The sequence below is a fragment of the Corvus cornix genome, chromosome 19 (assembly GCF_000738735.6).
Source record: "Corvus cornix cornix isolate S_Up_H32 chromosome 19, ASM73873v5, whole genome shotgun sequence".
NCBI lineage: Eukaryota > Metazoa > Chordata > Aves > Passeriformes > Corvidae > Corvus > Corvus cornix.
The window spans coordinates 789,987-814,405 of record NC_046348.1 but is presented as its reverse complement, the minus strand read 5'-3'; the positions used below and the strand labels follow the sequence as shown (position 1 = coordinate 814,405).

The following is a 24,419-nucleotide window of genomic DNA, read 5'->3' as shown; positions in this document are numbered from 1 at the left end:
CTGCAGGTTCCTGACACCTCCTCTGACCCAAGGAGAGCTGGAGGAAGGGTTGTTCATCCCTCAGCCCCAGCTCCTTCACCAACTCCTACACCAGCTTTGCCATCCCAAGGGGAAAACAGCCCCTCCCCCTCTCCCAAAAAGGGACCATAGAATGGTTTGGGTTGGAAGGGACCTCAAAGGTCAACCTGTCCCACTGGTGACCACTGCCAGAGGGCAGGGCTGGATGGGATATTGGGAAGGAATTGTTCCCTGGGAGGGTGGGCAGGCCCTGGCACAGGGTGCCCAGAGCAGCTGGGGCTGCCCCTGGATCCCTGGCAGTGGCCAAGGCCAGGCTGGACATTGGGGCTGGGAGCAGCCTGGGACAGTAGAAGGTGTCCCTGCCCATGGCAGGGGTGGCACTGGATGGGCTTTAAGGTCTCTCCCAATCCAAACCAGTCTGGGATTCTGGGATTCTTTATTCACAGGAAAATTCAAGAAATCTGCGAGAACTTGGCCTTTCTAAGAGCTGTACTCAGGGTCAGCTCTGGCTGAAGGCTGGAAGGGAAGGTACCACCTGCACAAGGCTCCTCCTCAAGCACCCAGAACAAACCCAAAAGGTACCAGACAGAACTACAGACTGCTAGGAGCTGCATCTCTTTTCTGTTTTGTTTTCCTGAGACACTTTTCAGTCATTCAGGGCACATTCCCTTCTCCACATTTCCATTTGTCCCAACTGTCCCCTTGTGTGGGGCGAGTGTCACGTTACAAAGAAAGGAAAGCAAATTTTATCCTTGCCTGAACATATCCTGTACTTTGTTCCAGCTTAGACTTAATTTCAAAGCCCAACACTCTCCCAAGCCCTGCCAAAATCTAAAACAAACCAAAAAAAAAGGTGCACTTCAAATATAGATGTGTTTATTTTCCTCCATTTCACATGGGGTAATTCTACCAGCTCTGGTAACAGGTGAGAGACGAATCAGCCCCCCAAACCTGATTCTCCCCATCTCTGCTCCTGATCAGGTGCTTCAGCTGTGCCAGCACATCAGAATTGCAGTCAGCTCTCCACCAGCTCCTGGCAGCTCTCACACAAAGGGACTTGAGCATCTTCTGCTGCCTGGACTCCTTCCTTTCACCTGGCTCTTTGCCCTTTATTTACAGGCATTTCCTAAGGAATTGATCAAGTCTAGGAGCCTTCTCTGTGCCTGGGTTGGGTCACTGGATTTATTCTGCTCACCCAGAGTAATTTGTTAGTTAGCAAAGTAATTTTTAATCTCCCCACGGCCGGTGTTTGATTTCTGTGGCACATTCCTGGGACTGCACCAGCGTCACCAGCCCCTGAGCCAGCTGTGGGCCGCTAGTGCCACCTGGAGTTGAACAGCTCCTCCCAAAGCCTGCCAGATCCCAAACCCTGGAGCACAGGGCCCGCAAAGCACCCAGCACCAGGTCTGTGCAACGGCTTGGGATCCCATTTCCACATGCTGGACACTGCCAAGGCTCAGCACAGAGAGCCAGGCTGAGCTGGGCACAAGAGCTGCAGGCACTGGGAACCTCAGCCCAAGAAGGGCCAGCAACAGCCACCAAATGCTTTTAGAAACCTCAGCTCCAGGTTGGTGAGCACCTGAAAAGCCCAGCCTCCAGTATTTTCTGCAATCAGCCTCTTGCCTGCCCTTCCCCGCTGAAAACCCCAGGCCAAAGCACAGCTTTAGCTGCAGCAGTAAGTCAGAGCACAACAGTTTAAGCGGCTGCTGCAGCAGCCCAGACTATTTCAGATAAGAGCTGTCTCTTAATGCACCACTTGTCTTTGGAGACACATAAAATAGAGGTGTCCTGGCCACCCTGGGGCTAAATTGTAGCTTTCCTTAACCAGGAAGGACAGAACCAACTGGACTGCAGCAAAACTGGCCTTGTGGGACAGAATGATTTATCCAATGTCAGTGGGGTCATCATTAACCCATTGCCACTGTGCTGCCAGGCAGGGAGAGCAGGGATTTGTTTGGTCCTGTTGCAGCATGAGAGAGCAGAGAGCATGGCAGAAACACAGTGTGAGCAGCTTCAGAAATCACAGAATCATGGATGGTCTGGTCTGAAGGGACCTAAAGCCCACCCAGTGCCACCCCTGCCATGGGCAGGGACACCTCCCACTGTCCCAGGCTGCTCCCAGCCCCAATGTCCAGCCTGGCCTTGGGCACTGCCAGGGATCCAGGGGCAGCCCCAGCTGCTCTGGGCACCCTGTGCCAGGGCCTGCCCACCCTCCCAGGGAACAATTCCTTCCCAAGATCCCATCCAGCCCTGCCCTCTGGCACTGGGAAGCCATTCCCCCTTGGAGCCTCCTCAGCCAATACTCAGCTCTCAGGGCTTTGGGTTCACTGCTCCTGTTCCACCCCTGCCCCGTGGAGGGAAGCGCATCAGAGCCCACCTGGGGCTGCTGAACAACCCCTGTGGAGGGGCAGGGCTGATGGAGGTGGCTGGAACAGACACATCACGTCTGAGCTCTGAACAGCTCAGGCAGGCAGGGCAGTGATCAATCCCTCTCCCAGCTGCCAGCATCCAGCAGGATGTTTGGCTTCAGTCTGACCATCAGCATCAATAAAACATTTGGCAAACCCAGGAGCAGCCATGACTAACAATGGCACCAACCCCAGCAGAGCACAAAGTCATGGTCAGCCACTGAGTCATGGAACAGCCTGACTGGAAGGGACCCCCAGGGATCAGCCAGCGCAGCCCCTGGCCCTGCACAGACACCCCAACAACCCCACCCTGGGCATCCCTGGGAGCTCCTGGAGCTCTGGCAGCCTCGGGGCCGTGCCCATTCCCTGGGGAGCCTGGGCAGTGCCCAGCACCCTCTGGGGGAAGAACCTTTCCCTAATACCCAACCTGACCCTCCCTGACACACAGAAGGGTGTTTTGGTTTCTTTGTTTGTTTTACAGAAAAAGAAAACTCCAGTGTGTTCTTCTACTTCCACCTTTCCTATTGATACAGCAGCTTGGGACTCCCTCTAAAGCTCACCAAGGATTTAAATGCACTTCCTGAGAAATCAGGAACACTGGAAAGGCTCACGAGTCCTTCACGCTGTACCAAATCCTCCTGGCACCCAGGCCAAGCAAAAGCAACTTTCAGCCCAGAAAGGATTTGTGCCAACAATCTATGAGCAACCCTGAAAAGCAACGTGAAATTGGGCTGTGTTCACTGAGCACCACAGGAAATGTGAACATGGAAAGTTCGTTCCTATTTTCGGTTTATTTCATTCATTTCAGGCTGCCTGAACACACAAACGACTGAAGCACCAACAGGAGCGCTGCAAAGCCACCACACAACACTGCCAGCCTCTCCCCCGGGCACTGGGTACTCACCAAAGCCTCAGGGCTGGGTTGGTGGTTTAGGCAGGGCTGGGCACTGATGGAATTGGAATCATGTTGTCTCTGGCTTCAACTTTCAAAAGCAGCTATTGCTGAGTACCTGTTATCAAGGTAGCTGCAAGCAGGCAGCTCCAAGGGCTCACACCTCTGCAATCCAAGGGGGAGGCTAAATTTAGCCAAAATTCAATGCCAGGGCTAAAATAGAAACCTTTGCTTAAGCACTATTCCCTTTATCTCCACGAAGGTAAACTGCTTTGAAGGTGAAGCCACAGTGAGCACCACAATGGTCTGAGGAGATGCTGCTCCAAGGAAAACCTCTGTTATGCAACTGCAGCATCAAAGAACAGCTCTCTCGTGAACCACTAATACTCATTTTCCTTCTCTTGGGCTAATTATGCCCTCAGGGATACTCTTGAAAAGACACTGAGCTTCCACCCAGAGCAACCAGTTGGTGCAAAATAAATGAGACAATCTTTTGACTATACTGCACTCGTTATTTTAGGGAGAGTGATGCTGAGGGAAGAAGGGAATTGTTTTGTGGCTACAAAAATAAAAGCCTTCCTGGAGTGTTATTTACAGGAAAAAATGTTATATGACATAAAAAAAAAATAATGCAGCATCTCTTTTTCACAGCTGAGTGACCACTGAAGATCTTGGTGAGCAGCAGAGGAGGGAGAGCTGGGAGAGGCAGCTGGGCTGTAAGGACACAACAGTTTAGAGTCTGCCAAAGTGCAGAGTTATGTGAGCAGATCCTACCAGTGGCTGCAGCACCAGCGCTACCCTGAGCACTGCAGGAAGGGAGAAACACAGACCCACTTACCTGGGTAATGAACTCCTGTCCCTAGAGTACCACGAGGCAATCAGAGCTCTCTGGGGAGCCTTCTTTGTGTCAAAAAAATTACGGTAGGAAGGTGACCTTCCCTCCAGCACTGCTTTCATTTTCAAATGGCCACTTTGTACAAAAGCACAGTTCCATTGCCACCCCAAACCCAAACCAGCAGGGAGTGGTGAGACTGAGCTGGGGAAATGCTCCAGCCACCACACCGGGCACAGGGCCAGCACAGAGCCCTGCCCCACTCCCCTGCTTCATTCAGTAGCTCAGAATTCATTCATTTTAGTAACTAAAAACAAAAGGCTGCCACCTTAAACCCAAAACTAAGTAAAATAGAAATAAAATACACTCAGATACATGACAAACAAAACCAAAGTAGCTGCCACCATACCACAGCCTGCAGGACTGAGGCTGAACAGGTGGATTGATCCCAGGCCTGCCCTGCTCCCAGCCAGCAGCAGCTCCCTGAGGGACACGAGGAGAAGGCGAAGTCTCGGCCACTCCTGGCTGAGCCTTTTTTGGGTCATTCCTTCCAACCACAACGTTCAAGAATGGCTCTTTGCTTCCCAGCAGTGCCAAGGCTGATGGAGAGCCAGTGACCAAAGCTGTCAGCCACTGGTGGGCAGAACACTGCAGGCACCAGCAGAGCTCAGGCCACAGAGCAGCCGAGCCCCTGGGAGCAGCAGTACTGGGGGGCTGGACTCGCCCAGGACAGGCCAGGGCTCCAGAGTTCAGCTCTCAGTGACACAGGGGCGTTCTCAGCAGCTTCAGGAGAGATGCCCAGGGCAGTGGGGGAGTGCCCATCCCTGGAAGTGATGAATAAATGTGAGGATGTGGCACCTGAGGTCACGGTTTAGTGTTGAACATGGGGGTGGTGTTGGGTTGATGGCTGAGCTTGATGACCTTAAAGACCTTTCCAACCTTAGCAATTCCACTATAACCCTGATTTAGCAAGCAAACCAAGCACACTCCATCCTTAGAGAGAAAAGAAATCAGACTAAACTCCCTTTAGTCTCCATGTGAGCAGCAAAAGGAAGCTCCCATCAGCCTTCTCCTGGCTCTGCCACTCCCAGCTGAGGCTCCTGAACTGCAGGGCTCAGTCTGGCTCTCCTCATGCTGGTCCTTGGCTTTAAAAGAAGACATTAAATCCACTCCAACTGCTCTCATTGGAGAGCTGCTGATCTCAACATCCAGTGGATGGTTAAAATTAGTTTGAATTACTTCCTCTTCTGGAAACAGAGTTTCAGCAACAAATCAGAGTTTGAAACTGAGATAAAAGCAAGGGACTGAGATGCAAAACAAATGCAAAGCTGATCTTTAAATATTCTCTGAAAAACCTACACTGAGGGAGCTCGGGACTGTGGGACCATTGGCATCTATCTCGAGCTGCCCCAGCAGATACATCAAACCCTGGGAGCTCCAGGCACTGCATGAGGAGCTGCCCAGGAGCCAGCAGAGTGTCCTGGGGACCAGGAGGGCCACTGGGATCCTGGGGGCATCAGGAAGAGCATTCCCAGCAGGTCAGGGAGTGATCCTGCCCCACTGCTGAGCCCAGTGAGGCACCTCTGCAGTGCTGTGTCCAGCTCTGGGCTCCACAGCTCAAGAAAGACCAGGAGCTACTGGAGAGGGTCCAATGGAAGCCACAAGGATGATTTGGGGTCTGGAGAATCTCCCTGGTGGGGAGAGACTGTGGGAGCTGGGCCTGGTCAGTCTGGATAAGGGAAGGCTGAGAGGGATCCCATCAATCCATAAACTATCCCTGGGGGTGTCAGAGGACGGTGCCAGGCTCTGGTCAGTGGTGCCCAGGGACAGGATGAGGAGCAATGGCCATGAACCGAACCACAACAAATTCCACCTCCACAGAGGAAGAACCTCTTCCCACAGAGTGGCAGAGCTCTGGAACAGCTGCCCAGAGCAGGCCCGGAGTCTCCCTCCACGGCCACATCCCAAACCCACCTGGACACACCCCTGTGCCACCTGCCTTGGCGCTGTTGGACTGGGTGATCTCCTGAGGGCCCATCCAGCCCCAGCCACTCCGTGTGTCCTGTCTGTGCTTCAGGCCTGCCAGGAGGGCCCAGGGCAGCCCCTCACACACACAGAGCTCCTGCCACTGCTCTGCTCAAATCCAGCACCAAGGCTCTGAGCTGTGCCCAGCTGCTCCGGGCAGAGCCTCACCTTGCTTTGTGAGTGCCTCCCTCAGGGCCGGGGTGATCATCTCTCTCCTCTCAGCCTCCTCCTTCCTCCCCGTTCCAGCAGCTCCTTCCTCCAGCTCCCGCTCTCTCTGTTTGAAGACAGGGAATTACAGCCAGTTAGCAGCAGGCATCACTCCAAACACGGGCACAGCCACACCTGCTGGACTGCACTGGGGTGAGTGCCCACACTGCAATTCCGGCCTCTGGGTAAGCCTGCATTTCATCCCTCTTCCCATCAGCAACTTAGGACAGTAAACTGGAAAAGAAAAGCCCTACAGCACACGAGATTTGTCCCACTGACACAGCAATAAAATGCCCAAGGATATTTTAACGAGCAGGGTGTGAAAACTCATCCAAGAGTGACTCCAGGTTTTCAGGCCAAGTGTTTCACGAGTGCACAGTAACCTCACAATGACCAAACCAGCGTGTGCCTGGGGTGGCACTGCTTGGGAGAGCTCAAGGGAGAGCCCCCAGGAGCCTGCAGAGCTCTGCACGAGGCCCCTGAGGCAGCAGCCACCTGCACCACCAAAATTCAGCCACACCACAGGCCTGCAGGAAAAGGCTGCAGCCCTTCCCCACAGCCAGCTCCAGCAGCAGCCCATGCAAGTCTGGCTTCCAGCTGCTTTCCACACACAGCTAAGCCCCGGGCAGGAGTGTCAGATACCGGGATAAAGTCATAAGCACGAGCAGCAAACCCTGGCACGTAACAAGCAGTGACTCCCCTGCTGTGCAAGTGTCACTGCTGAGACTTTATGGGTGTTTATTGTTTCATGTCTGCACAAAGAAGCATCAAAGTGGAAATAATTACTTGGGTATTTCATGCAACTTGTAATCTGTCAGTCCTTTATGGCTTTTATTGAAGGAGTTATGGATAAACAACAAACAAAAACCAGCAGAGGACATTTTGTCTTGACAGTCTATTTCACATCCAAGCCTCTTTTGTGCCAAAGCCATGGAAAAGATAATGGAAATACCTTCAGTTTGAGTCTCCCCACCAACTGTCAGCATCACTAAGGAAACCAGTGCTCCTGACTTGCCAAACTGCTCATCACAAACAGGGAGAGGAATCTGGCTGCTCCTGCATGCAAACAGACTGCTTCTGCACCTGAGCAACACTTCAGAGAATGAAAGGTGCCTCCAAAGAAAAATGAATTTCAATATTAAAACCCACATACACAGAGGTTCAAGGGCAAAACAGAGCTCCTAATAAACATCTGAGAAGGAAATAGGAGAGTGAAACATTTAGGGACACATTATTACTGTCCCTACTCATTTTGGATCAAATTGTGCTCACAGTCTCAGGGATGTTGTTCAGAAATGTATTTTTCAACAAGCAGTACCACAACATGGTCCTTTCTGAAGGAGAAAGCTGTATCCATCCTGCACTTCCTTCCACTCAGCTTCCTGAGCTTCTAGGCAGGACTTCATTGATTTCTGTAACACATCAAAACTCCCCTGGAAGCCTACATCTAATAATTAATTGCCATTTAGTGGGTTTTAAAGCTCATTTCTTGAGCCTTGATCTTAATTTATCAGCAAGACTCTTCAACAGTAAAATATTAATATTGCTGGGAAAGCTTCATGCATAAGGAAGGAAGGAGATAACAGATGAAGTCTTCATCTTCCAAGTGTTAAATAAAGAGTTTGCTCTGCCACAAGCCATCACTTAACCCAGAACCAGGCCTTAGCACAGACTGAGACCTGGGCCAGAGGATGGTGGCCCTGCCTATGGCAGGGGAGTGGAACTGGAGGAGCTTTAGGGTCCCTTCCCACTCAAATCACTCCCTGATCCTGTGACTTGGAGCCCCTCAAAGTCCTAAGCAGGATTTCAGCGTGGACACCTCCTGGCCTGTGCTCTACCAGCTCAGGCCAGGTCAATCCTCCCAGAAGAACTAAATCTCCATTATGGAGGACATCCTAATATTAAAAATGCAGCCTTTGATCTAATTCTAAATGAGACACCCCATCCAAGAGAGCCTTCAAACACAGACAAGTCCTTCTGCATGGAGAGTATTTGCCTTTCTACCTCACCGCCACTGCAGCACCTGAATGGAACAACATCCCAATTCCATCCTGGCAGGGCACAAATACAGTTCAATGATCATTTTCCCTTCACTGAGAGGATCATAATTTTCCCTGCCCACATCCTGATGTGAGAGCCTTAAACAAAACAATGCTTTGTTTCTCCCTGCCCTGCAATCCCCGACCTGTTCACTTCGGCAGGGGATTGGCTTCACGCACTCCTGGTGGGAAATGGCATTCACTGCACAGGGATTTTTACTTATTTGCTTAATAAACCTTTCAAATCTGTTATTTAGGGTTGGTGAGGAGAGAACAAAGTTAACTTTACACAGAGCAAACGTCTCCAGTTGTGGTGATTTAGCAGAAAGCCCTGCAGTAAATCCAAGGCAAATCACTGTCTTTCCATAGCAAATCAAGCAAGCAGTGACAAGAGCCAGCTTTTCAGGGCCTTGAAATACTTCACTGCCAAAAACTGGACCTGCAGCTCACAAAGGAGTGAGCCCAGAGATGAGGAAACCTCTGGATACACCCCAATTCCTTGGAAGGCTCAGCACAGCTCCACTGCAGGCCGGAGGGGTTTGGTTCTGAAAAAAGGCAGCTGAACCTCAGGTTTGATCCCCTGCTCTGCAGCTGAAGGGAAAAGGAATCCCTTCCCTTTCTCTCTCACACAGGCAAAACAACAAGCAGAGGCAGCACATTCCCAAGGCAAGGAAAACACAACTTCCATGGACCAAGAGCCCCTGACACAAGTGAGGGCCTCAGCATTCCCTGCCTCAGGACAAATCCCAGTGCCAGTGTTTCAAAGGGCTTCCTCCAAACCTGCCTTCCAAACTCAGCCACAGCCACCCCAAAGGTCACCACCAGGATGTGCCACTGCCACTTGTCCTCCCCTCCAAAGTGCTCTCTCCAGGATGTCCAGGTGCCCGATACCTCCCTGTGTTTCCCACCTGATCCATCAAACACTCTTCAAACTGATCGTGCAGGGGGAGAAAAATAAAAAAGGCACCAGAACTCCACACAAAGGCTGGGAGAGCTGGGGCTGTGCAGCCTGGGAAAGAGGAGGTTGTGTGGAGACCTCACAGCACCTTCCAGGGTCTGGAGGGACCAGGGAAGGCAGAGAGGGACCCTGCCTCAGGAACTGGAGGGACAGGACAAGGAATAACAGGTTCAAACTGACAGAGGGGAAATTAAGGTTGGATATTAAGGAGAAATCCTTCCCTGTGAGGGTGGGGAGGCCCTGGCACAGGGTGCTCAGAGAAGCTGTGGCTGCATCCCTGGAAGTGCCCAAGGCCAGGCTGGAGGGGGCTTGGAGCAGCCTGGGACAGGGGAAGGTGTCCTTGCCCACGAACAAGATGAGCTTTAAGGTCCCTTCGAACACAAATCATTCTATGATTCCCTAAATTAACTTAATTTAGCACTTTTAGCCTCATGGCTCTATTTACCAATGTGCCATGGCAGGGGAAAAAAGCTCCCCCAAAAGCTTTTACTGTCAGAAAAAAATTTACACCCAATTATGACTCAACTTCTTCCGTGGTTAACCTCCCAGTGGTCAGAGAAAGGGAACCCCTGGCCTTGCCAAGATTTACAGCCTCATCCATCTACAGGCTCCAGGATCTTTTCCCAAATAAAAGGCACAAGCACAAAGCAAACAAGAACACACCAGGGCTGGAGCCAGCACTAACAGAACAGCCCTGAGGGCAACACTGGCCAGGCTGTCAGGAAAAGCTGCCTGGCAGCAAGAAGAATTAGCAACACTTCCCCAGGGGCTGGGGAATGAACTGTTGAAGTTCATGAATTACATGAATGGAGAGTTAAAGGTCACGGAGCAGATCTCTGGAAGCAATGCTCCAGGGGCAGCAGGACAGCCAGCAGTGCTGACAGCTCCTCCCCTCGCTCAGCTCATCTGGCAGGGGCACCACTGGCAGGAACCCGTGGGGATTTGGGAAGTCGACGGGACACCAGGCTGCCCACAGGAATGGCACTCCTTTCCTGACAAAACAACCTTCCTGTCAGGCTAAAACACACGGAGAAGAAGGGGACAGGGAGCCCAGTCCACAATGACACCCCTGAACACAAGCAGAGGAGCAGAGGGTGCATGTGGGGACTGTCCTGCTGCAGCAACAGAGCTGTGGCTGTCACAATTCAGCTGTGGCTGTCACAATTCAGCTGTGGCACACAGAGACAGAGCTGCAATTTGCTCAGCCCATGGATGAACACCCTGTCAATCCCACAGCACCCTGGCCCTCGCTGCTGTCAGTCACCAGCAGAGACAGCCTGGAGCTCCTGCAGCAGAGAGGAGAACTGGGAGCTCAGAGTGAGCGAGCTGTGAACCTGCAAACAGCCCAACAGACAGAGAATCTTATTAGAAACAGCTGCCAGAGTCTACATAATCACAGGCTACACACCCACCCCAGCAGTGCCCAGTGAAGCACAACGAGCTGAGAGCAGCACAGCTGAGATGGGAACGGGCAATGCAGTACCTGGCCATGACTGAAACATCAGCTGGCTGGGGCAGAAGGAAAAATTGGGGCAGGTGCTCTCAAAAAGTGGCCCCAAAGTCACAGAATCATGGAATGGAATGAATTGGGAGAGGCCTTAAAGCCCATCCAGTGCCACCCCTGCCATGGGCAGGGACACCTCCCACTGTCCCAGGCTGCTCCCAGCCCCAATGTCCAGCCTGGCCTTGGCCACTGCCAGGGATCCAGGGGCAGCCCCAGCTGCTCTGGGCACCCTGTGCCAGGGCCTGCCCACCCTCCCAGGGAACAATTCCTTCCCAAGATCCCATCCAGCCCTGCCCTCTGGCACTGGGAAGCCATTCCCTGGGTCCTGTCCCTCCAGCCCTCTCCATCTTCCTTGTAGACTCCCTTCAAAATGGGGAAAGTCCCTGAGAAGTTGTGACTGATACCAAAAAAAACCAAAGAACCCCCATCTTCAGAAGCAGGACTTTTCTCTCCTGAAGGAGAAACCCCTGTGAGCTTTAAATAAGGAGGTGGAAGCCCATCTCCCTCCCTATGCTGTAGGATAACAGAAGGTCCCTGCTGTTACCCTGAGGCAGCAGCTCCCAGCTCCCACCTAAACAAAGGAAAACACACCTGCAGCTCCACCCTCACAGGGGGAATTTTCCATTTCCTTTTGTCTGAAAAGCCAGTGCTGAGATTTTTGGACATTTACAGCAGCATTTTACATCCCAAAGTCCTGCAGACAAGCAGTGACAGGAGCTTCTGCTGCCATCCAAGTGAATCAGCCTGAAAGGGCACCGTGCATCTTCTGTGAGATGCAGAGGGAAACATGATCCCACCAACGTCATCTTCTGGGAGGTTCAACATCAGCCCAAGTCCTGGAGGACAAAAACCTCCCAGGTCACAACTTTCCAATCCATCTGCAGGGCTGCAGAGGGGGTGCAGAGTGTTGTGCTGGGCTGCAGCAGCTGCTCTGCTGTAGGGCAGCTTTTACAAGGTGCTGCTGAAGCACAGCTCCAACTCACACACTGCTGAGGGGCCCTGCCAGGGTTTGTCTGATTTGGGAGACCTCTTTGGACAAGGCAGGAAGATTGATTTTCAAAGGAGCCAAAGGAGTCAAAACTAACACTGTGTCTGTGTCCACCCAGAAGTGGCTGCTTATACTTGAAAACTGAGCCATATTTTCACATTTCTTTCTTCTGTGCTTCAAAAATCCCAACTGAAGCCAAGTTAACACAGTTTAACAAGTTTCCCAAATGCCCCAGTTCAAACCAGTAAGATTTTCCATTCAGTCTCTTCCACTCTCTCACACAGAGCAGGCAGCACACATCCTTCCACACTCTTGCCATCCTTTGCAAATTCTTTTTTAAATGGCTCTGTAAAGACTTCTCCATTCCATTTCTTTGTTTTCCTTGGAGTTCAGGACTAAAGAATATTTCATTTCAACAGCAATTTTTCAAGTGTTCAAAATAACACAGAATCCCAGAATGGTTTGGGCTGGAAGGGACCTTCAAGACCATCCAGTGCCACCCCTGCCATGGCAGGGACACCTCCCACTGTCCCAGGCTGCTCCCAGCCCCAATGTCCAGCCTGGCCTTGGGCACTGCCAGGGATCCAGGGGCAGCCCCAGCTGCTCTGGGCACCCTGTGCCAGGGCCTGCCCACCCTCCCAGGGAACAATTCCTTCCCAATATCCCATCCAGCCCTGCCCTCTGGCACTGGGAAGCCATTCCCTGGGTCCTGTCCCTCCAGCCCTTGTCCCCAGTCCCTCTCCAGCTCTCCTGGAGCCCCTTCAGGCCCTGCAAGGGGCTCTGAGCTCTCCCTGGAGCCTTCTCCTCTCCAGGTGAGCACCCCCAGCTCTCCCAGCCTGGCTCCAGAGCAGAGGGGCTCTGCTGCATTGATCTGTAGAATTTGGGGAATTCTGCCCAACTCTGTCATTAGACAGGCAGGAAACTTAAAAAATGCACAGGAAAATAAAAAACAAACCACCTGAGAAATGGAACAGAAAGCTGGTGAGAAATGGTGAGCAGGAGGGCTGGGCTGCTTCAGGGTCAGTCCTGACCATCTCCACCAAAGGATGTGGTCAGGAAAATGCTGCAAATAAACACTCAGAGCTCTCAAATGCCTTTACCAAGGAAGCCACTGCCACACCACATGTCAGAGACTGAATGTCCAGCCAAAGGTTACATTAAAATTATTTTTGGGGCTTTTTTTTCCTCTTTTATCACTCACAAGCCTTACTCAGAAAAAGCCTCAAGATCTCTCGTAATTTTATTTAGCAATTGTAATCCTTTCCATTAGCCAGGGTTTGGAGAAAAAAGATTTGAACCCAGGAAAGGAGAAGGGTGAAGTGTCCCTGTGGCAAATCCTGCTCTTAATGATAGAAGTAGTCCCCAAGAAGTTAAATTATTTTTCTTAAAGCTCATTTTAAAACGTAGGCACACATTGAATTCTGAGCCAGAGTAGCACAGGTTGGAATCCAGCCCTGAAACAGCTGCTGCAGGTAAGGGCATGTTTTTCATGAAGGAATCCTTCACCCATTAAAAGCTGAAGTTTTTGGGGCTGTCCATATCAGTTTTAACTGACAGTTACGTACACAAATTTTATTCCATTTGGTTAAAATATCAGTGACTATTCTCTCCTCCTTCAAACAGTTTCTACCTGTAGCACAAAGTTGCACATGACCCTTGGTCTGTAAGGCTTAGGCCTGAAATACCTCATTGCCCACTGCCCCACTCCAACCCAACTCAGCTTCCTTAAGAGTTTCTTCAGCCCGGGCTGCAAGGTTTGGGCTTCCACAGCAGCCCCAGACTCCAAGGGTTCCCAGGAAATGTTGGAAGGGGTGGGATTTACAAATGGCTAACACAGGGTGACTTTCCAGGGATTTACAGTGGCAAAGGGGACAGGAAAGCTCCCGTGCAGCAGATGGATACAGAGGGACACAAACTCACTGAACACACCCTGGGGTAGGCTTTGGTTCCTTGGTGTGTTCCAATCATGCCCCTCTCTCTTTACATTGCAAATGAGCCTGTCAGCATCCTCCCACTGCTTGTTTTAGGAAACGTGAGCACTAATCTCAAAGTTGTGTCAACAAAATATGCTCATTTGATTGCTTGCAAATCCATCAAAATAGGGAATCAGGATATTATTATTGCTGTTACTCATGCCTGAAGTTTATAAATATGAAGGTTAATAAAGTGATTCCGTTCCCTGGGAATGGGTGTAGATGGATCTGTCCTCTCAGCTGATCTCCCAGCTGGGAGAGATAACCCACACCAAGAACCACTGTCCCTGTCATTAATGGCACCTTGCAGGCCTCAAACACCGTCAGAGTCCACTTTCCCTGATAAATCCACATCGGGGAGGAACTCTGGAGGAGAGGCAAAGTGTGCCACAACTGCAAAGCTCCAAAGTCTACCTAGTGCTTAAATGCACTAAAAACCATCAGCACATACAATGGGATCTGGTAAACTCGTGGAAATTGCTGCTGTATCAGGCACCAGGTAATAAATTTGAATATACTACCACTATATACCCAACCTTGTGTCAGTTTGGGCTCAGTGTGCAGAAGGCACCATCACCATGAATTGTGTAACTTCACACCCAGCAGCCCTTTAAAAATCCATCTCTTCTCTAACTCAGAGTCTGTAATAGCTGTAACTCAACCAGGTAGAGAGGTTCTGGCATTCCCTTGGAACTCCTGAATCCATCTGCCTGGTCCAAGTGATGCAAGAATCCAGTACCTGCTTCAAGCCCTTTGACAATACTTTACACAGTGCACTGAACCTGCAGAACATGGGGGAGAAAGCTGTAAAACAAAGCTCAGCCTTGATTTCCATCAATGCAAACAACAAAAGACAGATGCAAAATTAAATTAAGACCACCTGCAGAGATGTGAGCAAGCATTGCTTAGATCACCTCACCTCCACAGCCTCACTCTGCCATCCCAGAAAAGGCAGGACAGTAAGGAATTCTGACTCTCTGTGCCTGCACAGCTGTCTTACCTGCTAGTGAATTGCACAAGAGGCAATTCATGCAGAAGAGATGAAAGCTGGACCCAAATCCATTCCAAATTAACTATAATGCACAAGGCAGAACTTGCTGTTCTACACCCCATAGGCAGAGGGGTGAACACCCAACACTGACACCCACAGAACTGCTGCTGGAAAGTGTCAGGCACATTCCAAACCCAAGGAACTCTGAGCAGGAAGAACTGTCTGTGATATAACCCTGAAGATACACAAGTTTCTCTCAGACTTGCTCACCTGTGTGTGACCAGTTCAGATCCCAAAGCCCAGAGCACTTGGCTGTGTGGGCAAGGATCCCTGCAGGACAACAGGTCACCTCAGGGTGAAACAACAGTGTCACACTCATTTTACACAGTTCAGCATTTCATGAGAGGCAAAATGGCTAAAATGGCCAAAGGGAGAACGATTCACCTGGCACAGGAAACCTCTCAGTGCACAGACTCGGAGCCTAGAAAGGGGATGAGACTTCAACAGGGGTGCACTTACGCACACTCAGAATGAGCTCTCAGGCCCACACCAACACCTGCCCTCTCAGGATTTAATCCTTTGCAGGAGGGCAGCATTCAGCTCTCACAGCTGAACAACTCTGCCAGCTCCTGCAGGAAAAGGCTCAAAGGATCAACACCTGCAGGTTCCAGCTCTAGGTGAGGGTCTGTGCTCAGACAGCAGCTGCCCCTCTGATTAGGGGTGGCACTTGGGTCACAGCCACAGGAATCTGATCTGCACAGAGACACAGTCACTGCAGAATAAAGCACATCCAACACCCAGGCCTCTCCCTGCTCCAGCAGAGCAACAGGGAGGCTGAGGAGAAAGGAGTTTGGATCTTGCCCCAGCCAAAGGCACAGACAGCAGAGAACTTTCCCTGTCTGTCTGTAACCCACACCACGCTGACCTCAGCACTGACTTCTTCCAGTGAACGGCAGGACGTATTTTATTGCTGTGCTCGCTTTGTGTTTGTAAAGTGGACTATGATGTGTGGTTTTCCTGGATTACACTGCTCCTCGATCATGGCGTTGCTGTATTCTGGCGGTCAGTGAAAGCCCGAAGCCCAGTTCTTCACAGAGCTTTGGCAGGGCCCGAGCACCGCCCCGGAGCAGCGGCCGCAGCACACACTGTTCCCTTTTGGCCGCTGACCTCTAGTGGCGAGTGCAGGAGAGAGGAGACAGGAACGACGTGTTCCGTGAGGAACTGCGGTCCCTTCTCCCTCCGAAGGGAAGGCACAGGGCTCCCCCGCCCTTCCTCACGAGCTGCAGCCACAGGCCCCTACCGGCTCCGGGGCAGAACCCTCTGTCCACGGCAGCCGGTCTTGCCTCATCGCCGGGGCTCCTCTCCTCACAGAGCTGGTTGCAAACAGCAGCAAGTGCTTGATTTACCTCCTTCCCCTCCCCAAGGTGGGGAACAGAGATCCCCGGGCTCCCCTTGTAAGCTCCTGCCCTCCGAGCACACATCCTCCTGTGAGCCTGGCCTCAGGTGGCCCAGCAGTGCCAGCTCAGCTCAGCCCACTGAGGACACTGTTACATTTCCATAGGGTCATAGAGCAGCTGGCATCGGAAGGGACCTCAGAGATCATCTCCTTCCACACCCCTGCCAGGGGCAAGGACACCTCCCACTGTCCCAGGCTGCTCCAAGCCCCACTGTCCAGCCTGGCCTTGGGCACTGCCAGGGATCCAGGGGCAGCCCCAGCTGCTCTGGGCACCCTGTGCCAGGGCCTGCCCACCCTCCCAGGGAAGAATTTCTTCCATATCTCAATCTAAACCAATACTTAAACCTAGTAACCAATCTGTAAAAAGCTCCAGCTGACTCTGGCAGCAACTTCTCCCTTCTCTGTTATGCTCCAGAAACTCATGGCTGAGGCAACTAATAGGGCCCCATTTTGGGAAAGAGCTGCAAGAAGCCCACAGTGCAGAGGCACCCACGGGAAGGGCGGAGTAACTACAGAGAAGTCAGTCTGGTTAGAAGGGCTTGGACAGCAGCTTAAGGCTGCACAAAGAATGGCAGCACCCTGCAAAGGTCACTGAGGGAAGAGGGTCAGCAGATGGGCTGAGAGCACATCACAGACCACCCCTCCCCACCCTGACCAACAACTGCTCGGCCAGCAAAGAGCGGGGAGCGCAGCAAGGCCCTGCAGCTACTCCCTGTCCCTGCTCCTTTGTGTGTGCAAAGCAGAGGTGAGTGTGACACATCCCAGCTGCAGGAAAGGGACACCACCAGTGCCACTGAGAACAGAGCCAGCAACAGGCTGGGACGGAGCAGGAACTGGGGCTTTGGGACAGGCCCTGTGTCTGAAGCACAGCACCTCACCCCAGGGCAGCAGTGAGCAAGGCAAAGGTGCTCTGGCAGCTGGGTGCTCCTGCAGCACCTGCAGCTTTGTCCCCTGTCCTGACACACCTGCACTTCAGTGACATCCCACAGGCAGTACAGGAGCAGGACCTGTGTTTAGGCACTGGGCTGGGAATCTCCGTGGCAGAGATTTACAGCCAGAGCCAGTGTTAGCTCTGCAAACAAATCTTCCCTCAGACTGGAAATCACAGATTACCACGGCAGCATTTGCTTGGTGAGCAAGTCAGAGTCAGTCTGTGACTACACCCAACACACCTCCAAAGATGTTCTTTTTTGGGACAGCTTCTTCCATAGTTCATATTTTACTCTCCCTCTAACCAAACCCTACAGATCCAAATCCAGCCAGTAACATTTTAATCAATCCACCTGCTCAGTGACCAAGACCTGACCATTCCACACCCCCTCTAACAGCAGTACCTTTGCTTTCTTCATGTGACCCATGATATTGCCAAGATCTTCAACATCGATGACAGAATCTGTGCCTCCAGCTTCCTCCTCACTACTGGTTTCAAACAATTCCTCTGCCTGTGGGACAGAGCAGAGGAAAAAAGTTAAGAATTGATCTGGCTCTTAAGCATACGACCTTCATCTAAGCTAACCAGTGAAATCAGCTCTCCTCATCAGTAAAGACCACTGAAAACAAGGAATAGCCTACCAAAACCCTGTAGGATGGCTATGGAACCCTGAACCCCTTTAAACCCTCCAAGAGCCTTGCTGACAGCAAGATTTATTCCTCCTGCCTCTGCAGCAGCCAGCACTCCCAAACCCAGCCAGAAGAACCACTTACTTTCCTACAAAACTCAACCCAGCAATAACTTCCAACCCACAGTAAATGGCTCGAGGGAGGATTAAAGTGCCATTGCAGCTCTGGGTCTTGCACTGGAGAGCAATAGAGAGGATTTCTTAGTCCAAATCTGCAGTCAATAAACACTCCAGAAGAGAGAAATTATTACAGGCAGACACACACAAAGGACAGCCAGGGCTTGCTCTGCTAACACGCCCCAGCTGCCTTTGGAAAACCTTGGGATGCAGGCAGAGCAGCTGAGCTTCACCAGGGTGAAGTGAAGCAGGTTAATGACTCTCAGGGAACTACACGGCCCCCTTGGCCTTGGGACAAGGCAAAGGCTCTGCTGAGAACCCAGACTGGCTCCCTGGAGCATCTGTCACCTCCCCCCAGCCAGGAGCAGGACTCCCTCATGGGGCCTGGATCCATCACTAATCCTTTGTTCCTTCTTCTGGATGGCTCATTCTACTTGTTATTGCCATGGGCTCTCACCCCTCTTCTCCCCTGCTCCAGAACACGTATCAGGCTCCCACAGCAGCCCACTGAACTGCAGGAGGAAGGGGAGAAGTCAAGCAGTGCTCCAAATAAAACAAGACCTCATGGATTTTGGCTGTACCTCAGTATTCTCATGTTCCGAAGTCCCATGTTCATGATCCGAGCTTTCCTTGCTCTGCTTCCCTGAAGATTTGCACTTCCCCTTCTTGCACTTCCCACTGCAGGGCTTTTTCTCCCCTTTGCAGAGCGCCTGGAGCCGAGCGAGGAATTTGGCTTTCCAGGCCTCAAAGTCAGCCTCGATGCTGCCGTGCTTGCTCTGGGCCACATTGCAGTCCCCTTCGGCTCGAGTCATGATCCTGCTGGCACTGAGCATCCACAGCCACCTGTCCATCCTCCTTCCAACCTAGGGCAGCAGGAAGGGTTGGAAAGGAAATTAAACCAAGGCCAGGTTCAAGCAGAAAACCAGAAAAGCAAGGATCAGCCCTGGGATTAGAGCCAGCGAGCTGCATGGCACTGCAGGGCAGGGAGCTGGGGAGTCCCTCGCAGGTGCTGGTTCAGCACAGACACAGGGCAGCCTGAACACCACCACACCCCTGAGACTCCTTTGGAAAATCCCTCTGCCATCCCTGTGCGCAGGGATGGGCTCTGGTGGTGGTGCCTGCTGGTCAGAATGGTCACATGTGCAACACACAGCCCCAGCCCCAACACAGCCTGCTGACAAGGGACGGCATTTTTGTGTGAGATGAGGCCAATGGCCAGGCAGAGACACGGTCGCAGCTCCCATCAGGGAATAAAGCTAAAACCCACATCAGAAAAAGGAGTCAGGTTTAAAAGGCAGCAAGAGCAAGAGCTGACAGTGCTGTGCCCTCAGGTGATTGCAGAAAGCTTTCAAAGCTGGGAAATGAACTCAGTAAGGATTTACCAAATGTGTTACCACACCTTCCAGTGCCTGTAGGACTCATTCCCATCTAAAACCCAACTGCTTCAAAGCTGAAGTGCCCGTGTGGCCAAGGCCAGTGGCACTGGCTTGTACCAGCAATGGTGTGGCAGCAGGACCAGGGCAGGGACTGTCCCTCTGCACTGGGCACTGCTGAGGAACCTCAGTCCTGGGGACAGTTTTGCACCTCTCACTCCAAGAAAGACATTGAGAGGCTGGAGCATGTCCAGGGCAGGGAACGGAGCTGGGAAGGGGCTGGAGCCCCAGGAGCAGCTGAGGGAGCTGGGAAAGGGGCTCAGGCTGGAGCAAAGGAGGCTCAGGGGGGCCCTTGTGGCTCTGCACAAGTCCCTGACAGGAGGGGGCAGCCGGGGGGGTCGGGCTCTGCTGCCAGGGAACAGGGCCAGGAGGAGAGGGAACGGCCTCAGGCTGGGCCAGGGGAGGCTCAGGGTGGGCAGCAGCAGGAATTTCCCCATGGAAAGGGTGCTCAGGCCTTGGCAGGGGCTGCCCAGGGAGGTTTGGAGTCCCTATGCCTGGAGGTACCCAAGGAAGGGCTGGAGGTGGCACTCAGTGCTCTGGGCTGGGGACAAGGTGGGCATCGGGCACAGGGTGGATTCAATGATCTTGGAGGTTTTTTCCAAGCTCAGTGGCTCTGGAATTCTGCCCATGCCCTAAAGCCAGTCCCTCACCCAGTCAGCACAAGAGCTGCAATTCCCACACAGAACACCAGCATCACTCAGATTTGAAGCATTTCATGCAGCTGAGGCTCTCAGAGGAGCAGAAGGCACACAGGGAGCTCGGGGGACACTCACCGTGTTGTAGTGATCCACGTAGGCCGAGTTTCCCAGCCCAAACACGGCGTATCTCAGGCCCTGCAGGAAGCTCTTCCCAACACGGAAATCATTGGCTGCCTCTTCCAGCCACTTGCAGAACCAGGCTGCGCTCTCTGGGGGCTGCCCCTCGGTGTAGGTGGCCACCAGGAAAACACAGATGTTCCTGCTGCTTGTCTGGTCACACACAGAGGACAGAGGAAAAAAAACCACTGCATTTTCCAGAACTTTCTTTTCAAGCAAAGAGTTACAACACCCAGGCAGCTGGGAGAAGTCAAAAAACAAGGCTGTCTCCTCTTGGGGTGGGACAGTGCAGCTGACAATCCCAAGGGTGCTGAACAACAGCAACTTAAATTAACAGAAAGAGGTCAAGCTGAACAGGGATGCAGTGGCAGAGCAGAACTGGACATCCAGCCCAACCAGCAGCTTCCTGACCCGACTCCTTCAGCAGGAAAGTGTCCCATGGATAAATACTTCAAACTCCTCAACCTCACATTTACGGGCTTGTTAGGGGCAGTATCAAACGCTGACAATTAATACTGAAACCCTACGGAATTTCCAGCACACAGTTCCCACCAAAACCTTTTGTTAGGGTTGATTAAAACTCTCAAGTAGCAACTATCAATATTCATAGAAGGAAAACCCATCAAGGACTACTCCACATAAATAGAGCTCACAAGGAGATTCTAACTTAAAAGCCTCTGAAGGCTACAGAAGCATCCCCACCTTCCTGTTCTAGTTCTGAACCCTGCCCAGGTGTACCTGGTGCAGCCACTCTCACCCAGCTCACCCCTGAGTTACAGAACTGGCTCACACAGAGTCACTGTCACAGCAAAATGTCCTACTGGTGCTTGGAAATTTTAAAAATTTAGGTATTTTCTGCTGAGGGCCGAAAATGCATATGTAACAGGGAAGCAATTTTCAACACAGAGCTTTGGGGGATTACAGAACAGAAATACAAGAGGGAAACAGCCTCAACAACCCCGGGAAAAACTTGTACTTCTTACTGATGGTTATGCTATACCCACCTCCTCTGATAAACCATCTTCTGGATCGTAGTCTCCCATGTTAATGACTTCCACAGGCAAATTAAGGGAAGTAACAGCTTCAGCCAGAGCTTTGGCAAATCTCTGAACAAAGAAACATAGGAAGTTATCAATTACTTCAACCCACACAAGCCCTGCTGTGCTCAGCCACAAGACCTCTCCCAGCCCAGGAAGAATAATGACACAGGAGACCTGGACACCGGCACTGCAATTCCTCACATTCAAACAAAAATGGAGTACACTGGCTGAGAGTTACAACATTATAATGACTGATCACTTCACCGTTACACACACAAATTACATTTCTCCTTGAGAAAGCACCAAAGCCAGCACTTCTCTCTATGAAGACCTGCTAGAAAATTAAGATTATAGTGCAAGAGTGAACTTTTAGCTTTATAATCAATCTCTACTGCATGCCTTGCTTAAAGGGAGGAGAAAAACTGTTATTTTTATTTAATTTTCACTTGTCTTGCACGTTGGGCAATGATTGTAACAAGCTAATGAATGTGCTGATGAACCCCCAGATCTGCAGCCAGGGCAGTGTTCTAAGGCAAGCAACGTTCTTGGATCCCAACAGCATTTCAAAGCAATTCCACAGATGTGCAATAAAAGTACAGATACCTTTGCTGTGCCAGTCTGAGAGCCATAGAAAATCTTCACTCCAGCAACATGGACCTCCTGTGGCTGAGGAAGGGCACATCCATTCCCCAGTTTGTCTGCTGTTCCCTCGGAGGAAGCGGGATTCCCGTGGGATTTCTCACCCTATGAAACAAGAGCTGTGTCACATCAGTCCCTTTTCCAAGGGATTTCAAACCAAGAGCATTTAAAATTCAAATCCTGGAGCCACTCTCAGCAACAGTCAAAGCGCTTTGGTTCCTCTCACACCCAAGCACACCAGGACCTGTTTTCCTGACCTAGCTCAGGAGACACACACTTGTCTGGGAGATACCAGGATGCAGCTGAACCTCCCAACTCCTGCAGCAGATCTTCACCCACCTGCACAAGGAGGTTTTCAAGTCCTGAATGGCCTAATCCCCTCCATCCTAAAACCAGCCCAACCCTATCAGTAGCATCATGAAAACGGGAAGGTGCAAACACAGGGCACAAGCAGAGGGGCTTATCTGGAGTGACAGAGCAACCCAGGGGGACACATTCTCCCAGTGAGAGGAGTGTCCTGCTGAGCTCTGCCCCAACGTCAGAGCATTGAGGGCATTTAGTGACCCACAGCCACAAACAATCCAGGCTGAGGAGCATAACCAGATACCTAAACTGCACTTGGGATTTGCAGCACCCTCGGTGCCTTTACCCAGTAACTACTCACTTCCACCCAGGTTTTTGGGGTCTTCTCAGAGAAAAGCGCTGACAGGCTCAGTTACCTTCCTTTTGGTTCTGGTGGTGGTGAACTGAACAACAATCCAAAGGCTGATCCCAAAAGCAACAGCAAAATAGATGTAAAATCTGTGCAGCCATATGGACACCAGGCAAGTATGGAAGTAGCTCCATGTATCCATCGAGACGTCTAAATCTGGAATGTCACAGATTCCTACAGTGTGAATACACAAAATAATCACACAGTACCCATAGCCTCACGTCATCAGCTATTGCCCAGGCTTTGCAGAAAACAGCTTTTGGCTAAAGACAACACATTAAAGTTGAATCAAGAAGCCTTCACCTGTTCAGGTGTGTCAGCTGAGCTCCACGCTAACATTCCATACCCTCAGAGGGAAACTCTGGGTTTTTCCTTGATAGGGCAGCTCTGTTACAAGGGAAATCAGAAAATACTTTTGCTGTCCAAGTGCCTGAAAGGAAAAAAGTCCTTGTGAAACATCCACTGGATCGTACTGGCCTCTAGCTTTACTCAAATCCAACAAATGCAGCTCTTTGTCCAAGGGGGAAATCACCTGCACAGAACTTTCTGCTGAACACAACCCCTGCTTAGATGTCACACTGATTACAAACAGAGTTCCAAGGGCAGACTGAAACATGGATTCAATTGGAAACACTTTCACAGAATTCCATGATGCAAGTGAAGTTTGATTTGGAGCAACTGAGACATTTCAGGTTGGTTCAGAACATTCAGGGCACAGAATGCCAGGGTACAGCCAGGAGTGCACCTGCGTGGTGTCTGGGAATATCTATTTCATATGGAATATTCAGGCACTCCAAAAAGGCTGGTTTGTGATACTTATTGACTGAGGAATACAGCTGACACCCTCCTACTGTCATCTGCAGCTTGGATCTTGTTTTTGCAGATATCAGTCGGGAACACAGAATCCAAGTATTTCCAGGAGGCTGGAAACTCATGCTGGCTGTTACTCAGGATACCAGATCAAAGGCTTAAGGGGATGCCCTTCACCCCTCCAGCAGCAACACTGAGACTCACAAAAGAGAAGAGCCAAGAGCATTTGCCCAGTGTTCCCAGTTTTGCCCACACCGGTTATAGGGATTCCCTTCACCTCTACACAATTTCCTCAAATGCGGTAGATGCTATATATATTCAAGAGCATTTTAGCTCCAAAACACACACACACACTCACTATTATCCCCGTACACAACTGCACACCCTCCCTTGTGGCTATCACCCCCACAAACACACACCCCCCCCACCCTCGTGGTTCTTCCTCCTCTCACGGTTAATGCCCCTCTCTCCCCCAAAGACCCCTCACGGTTATTACCCCCCTTCCCCCACCTCTCACGGTTATTATCCCACCCCCCTCACAATTATTAAACACTCCTTTCCTCCCTCCGAGTTACTACACCCCAATACCCCTCATGGTTAATAAATACTCCCCTGGTCGTTACCCTCATCTCCCTCCACAGCACCCTCTCACAGTTAAACCCCCCACCCCCACACACGGTTATTATACCCTCCCTTCACGGTTATTAGCCCATACACACACTTATTATGCCACAAACGCGGTTTTTGTACCCCCCTCACGGTTATTACCCCCACGCACACAGTGACTACAGCTCTTACCCCACAGACACGGTTATTCTGTTCCCCCCACCCCGGTTCTCTCCCTCACCCACAGCCATGCCCCCGGCCCCGCCCGGCTCTCCCGCCCGGCACTGACCGCGCCGCCCGGCGCTCCCCTCACGCCGCCATGCGCCGCTCCCGCCCC

The 24,419-nt window shown here is 51.5% G+C and overlaps 1 protein-coding gene across 5 annotated transcripts in view; it reads right to left on the bottom strand.

The window, feature by feature from the left end:
- Nucleotides 1-24,416, bottom strand: part of LOC104695778 (S-adenosyl-L-methionine-dependent tRNA 4-demethylwyosine synthase TYW1-like) — an 88,559-nt gene extending 64,143 nt beyond the window's left edge. For 3 of the 5 annotated variants that reach the window (XM_039562816.1, XM_039562819.1, XM_039562820.1), the window contains exons 1-9: nucleotides 24,372-24,416; nucleotides 22,970-23,096; nucleotides 22,674-22,840; nucleotides 21,919-22,059; nucleotides 21,280-21,381; nucleotides 20,234-20,428; nucleotides 18,609-18,890; nucleotides 17,626-17,733; nucleotides 6,344-6,449 (exon numbers count right to left, since the gene is read on the bottom strand). In XM_039562816.1, coding sequence (XP_039418750.1) covers nucleotides 6,344-6,449; nucleotides 17,626-17,733; nucleotides 18,609-18,890; nucleotides 20,234-20,428; nucleotides 21,280-21,381; nucleotides 21,919-22,059; nucleotides 22,674-22,808 — 1,069 coding nt within the window. In that variant the 5' untranslated portion in view covers nucleotides 22,809-22,840; nucleotides 22,970-23,096; nucleotides 24,372-24,416. Of the gene's footprint in view, nucleotides 1-6,343; nucleotides 6,450-17,625; nucleotides 17,734-18,608; nucleotides 18,891-20,233; nucleotides 20,429-21,279; nucleotides 21,382-21,918; nucleotides 22,060-22,673; nucleotides 22,841-22,969; nucleotides 23,097-24,274; nucleotides 24,320-24,371 lie in introns of those variants that run through there. The other 2 variants (XM_039562818.1, XM_039562817.1) reach the window with 2 other exon arrangements.
- Nucleotides 24,417-24,419: the final 3 nt, after the last annotated feature.